At 46.7% G+C, this 2,500-nt stretch overlaps 2 protein-coding genes across 6 annotated transcripts in view; both read right to left on the bottom strand.

Moving 5' to 3' along the window:
- Positions 1-107, bottom strand: part of LOC125042122 — a 780-nt gene extending 673 nt beyond the window's left edge. Inside the window, exon 1 of the mRNA XM_047637587.1 lies at positions 1-107. This exon is cut by the window's left edge and continues 673 nt beyond it. Coding sequence (XP_047493543.1) covers positions 1-107 — 107 coding nt within the window.
- Positions 1-2,500, bottom strand: part of LOC125041929 (diuretic hormone receptor-like) — a gene marked incomplete in the record, with an annotated part of 111,976 nt that overhangs the window by 89,485 nt on the left and 19,991 nt on the right.

Here is a 2,500-nt window from a genome sequence, read left to right on the forward strand (position 1 = left end):
TCACTATATCCTACATGAACTTCATCACTATCTCCTACATGAACTTCATCACTGTATCCATCATGAACTACAGTTATCATGTCATCACCAGAATCTACGAACATCATCTCGTCACCATAACAAATGAGCATCATCATCTCCTTATCTCCTCATGTCAGCATCCCAAGCATCATTATAACTAATTTAACATCTCCCCTCCCCTCCCCTCCCCTCCCCTCCTCTCCCCTCCTTTCCCCTTCCACTCCATTGGCACTCCTCCCTCCCCTTACCATACCCCACCTTCCACCCTCTACCCTAGAGTGCTCATGACCCTCCCCCTAACCCCCCTCCCCGTCCCACCCAAAGGCCCCGTATCATAGAATGCTGTCAACCCTTCCTGGAATTACCCCCCTCCCCCCACGCCTCCCCCTCCTCCCCCCTCCTTCTATCTCCCAGACTACCTGCACCTCCACCCCCCCCCCCTCCCTCTACCCACCCTCTTATTCCTCTTCCCTTCTTCCTCCTTCCTCCCTCCCCCCCATCCCCCCTACTGTACCCCGGATGCCTCGCCCATACCCCAGATAACACCCCCTCCCCCTCACTGCTCCCTCACTTCCCTATCCCTTCCTCTCCCATTCCCTGATGCCTTAACCCTTACCCAGAATATCTCCGTCCCCTTCACTCTTCCTCCCTTTTACCCATCCCCTCCCCCTCCCCCTCACCCCCCCTCCCCCTCCTCCCCCTCCCCTCTCCCACCTCACCCTCCCCTCTCCCTCCTCCCCCTCCCCTCTCCCTCCTCCCCCTCCCCTCTCCCTCACTACCCCTCACTTCCTCACTCCCCTTCCACCTCCCCTCTCCCTCTCCCTCACCCTCTTCCTCCCTCCCCACCCCCCCTCCTCTTCCTCCCCCTCACCCTCTCTCTCACTCTCCCCCTCCCCTCTCTCTCTCCTCTTCCTCCACCCCCCCCCCCTCCTCGCCGTCATCTGGTCCCAATGTCAATAAGGTCAACAAGCTCCTCAGACGAGAGAGCGGAGGTCGCCTCTACACTCTATCTGAACACAGGATTAGATCTCTTATTCTCCTTCTCCTTCTTCCTCCTCTTTTTCTTCTTCTTCTTCTTATTCCCCTTCTTCTTCTTTTCCTTCTTCTAGAGAGAAAGAGAGAGAGAGAGAGAGAGAGAGAGAGAGAGAGAGAGAGAGAGAGAGAAGAGAGAGAGAGAGAGAGAGAGAGAGAGAGAGAGAGAGAGAGAGAGAGAGAGAGAGAGAGAGAGAGAGAGAGAGAGAGAGAGAGAGAGAGAGAAAGAAAGAAAGGAGAGAGAGAGAGGAGGGGGGAGGGAGAGAGAGGGGGAGGGAGATGGGGGGGAGGGATTAATATGTATATATATAGAAAGAGAGGGGGGGAGATGGGTAGGGAGGGAGTGATATATATATATATATATATATATATATATATATATATATATATATATATACATATATATATATATATACATATATATATATACATATATATATACATATATATATATATATATATATATATATATATATATACATACATATATATATATATATATATATATATATATATATATATAGAGAGAGAGAGAGAGAGAGAGAGAGAGAGAGAGAGAGAGAGAGAGAGAGAGAGAGAGAGAGAGAGAGATAGAGGGAGAGAGAGAGAGAGAGAGAGAGAGAGAGAGAGAGAGAGAGAGAGAGAGAGAGAGAGAGAGAGAGAGAGAGATAGAGGGAGAGAGAGAGAGAGAGAGAGAGAGAGAGAGAGAGAGAGAGAGAGAGAGAGAGAGAGAGAGAGAGAGAGAGAGAGAGAGAGAGAGAGAGAGAGAGAGGAAGGCAGAGTGCAGATTGCGCATAGCCATGTAAATGTGCATGTATATATGCATGCAAGTTCTTCCGTTCTTCCATAAAAGAATGATATAAATTCTAGATAATAACTCAGGAAGGAAAATATTCTTCACGGGCACACGATTGCCTTTTTATGGCTCCTCTCTAGCCGAGATTCCACGGAGAAACCATCACCCCTTTCTGTATACGTTCTAGACAGTCATGCGACACACAGCAAACTGAACCACGAGATTTAATGGCTGGATTAACAAGTATGATAATGACGACAAACTGAAACAATATCCTTTTTTTTCATGGATGACAGATATGGGCACAGAATGAGGAAGACGGAAAGGAATAGACAATTAAATCGTTTAATTTGTTTTAATAAAATTTATTTACATGTCCTGCAAAATGCCAGGGAATGATGTTTAGAGCATCTATCCAAACTGGTTGTGCTCCTATTTATGTAAAGGGCTATCAATTTAACATTAGTTATACATGCCTGGACCATTGTGCTTGCATTATTCACACACCATCTAGTCGGTAAAAAACACTTGTGACGCTAATCATACTGAAGACCAGTGTCTCTAATAAAATTAATATAATCAATAAGAACTGGCTTCTGGACAGTGCTATTTGATCGATAGAATGCAGGTTTTGGACGAGAGAGAGAGAGA

The sequence above is a fragment of the Penaeus chinensis genome, chromosome 31 (assembly GCF_019202785.1).
Source record: "Penaeus chinensis breed Huanghai No. 1 chromosome 31, ASM1920278v2, whole genome shotgun sequence".
NCBI lineage: Eukaryota > Metazoa > Arthropoda > Malacostraca > Decapoda > Penaeidae > Penaeus > Penaeus chinensis.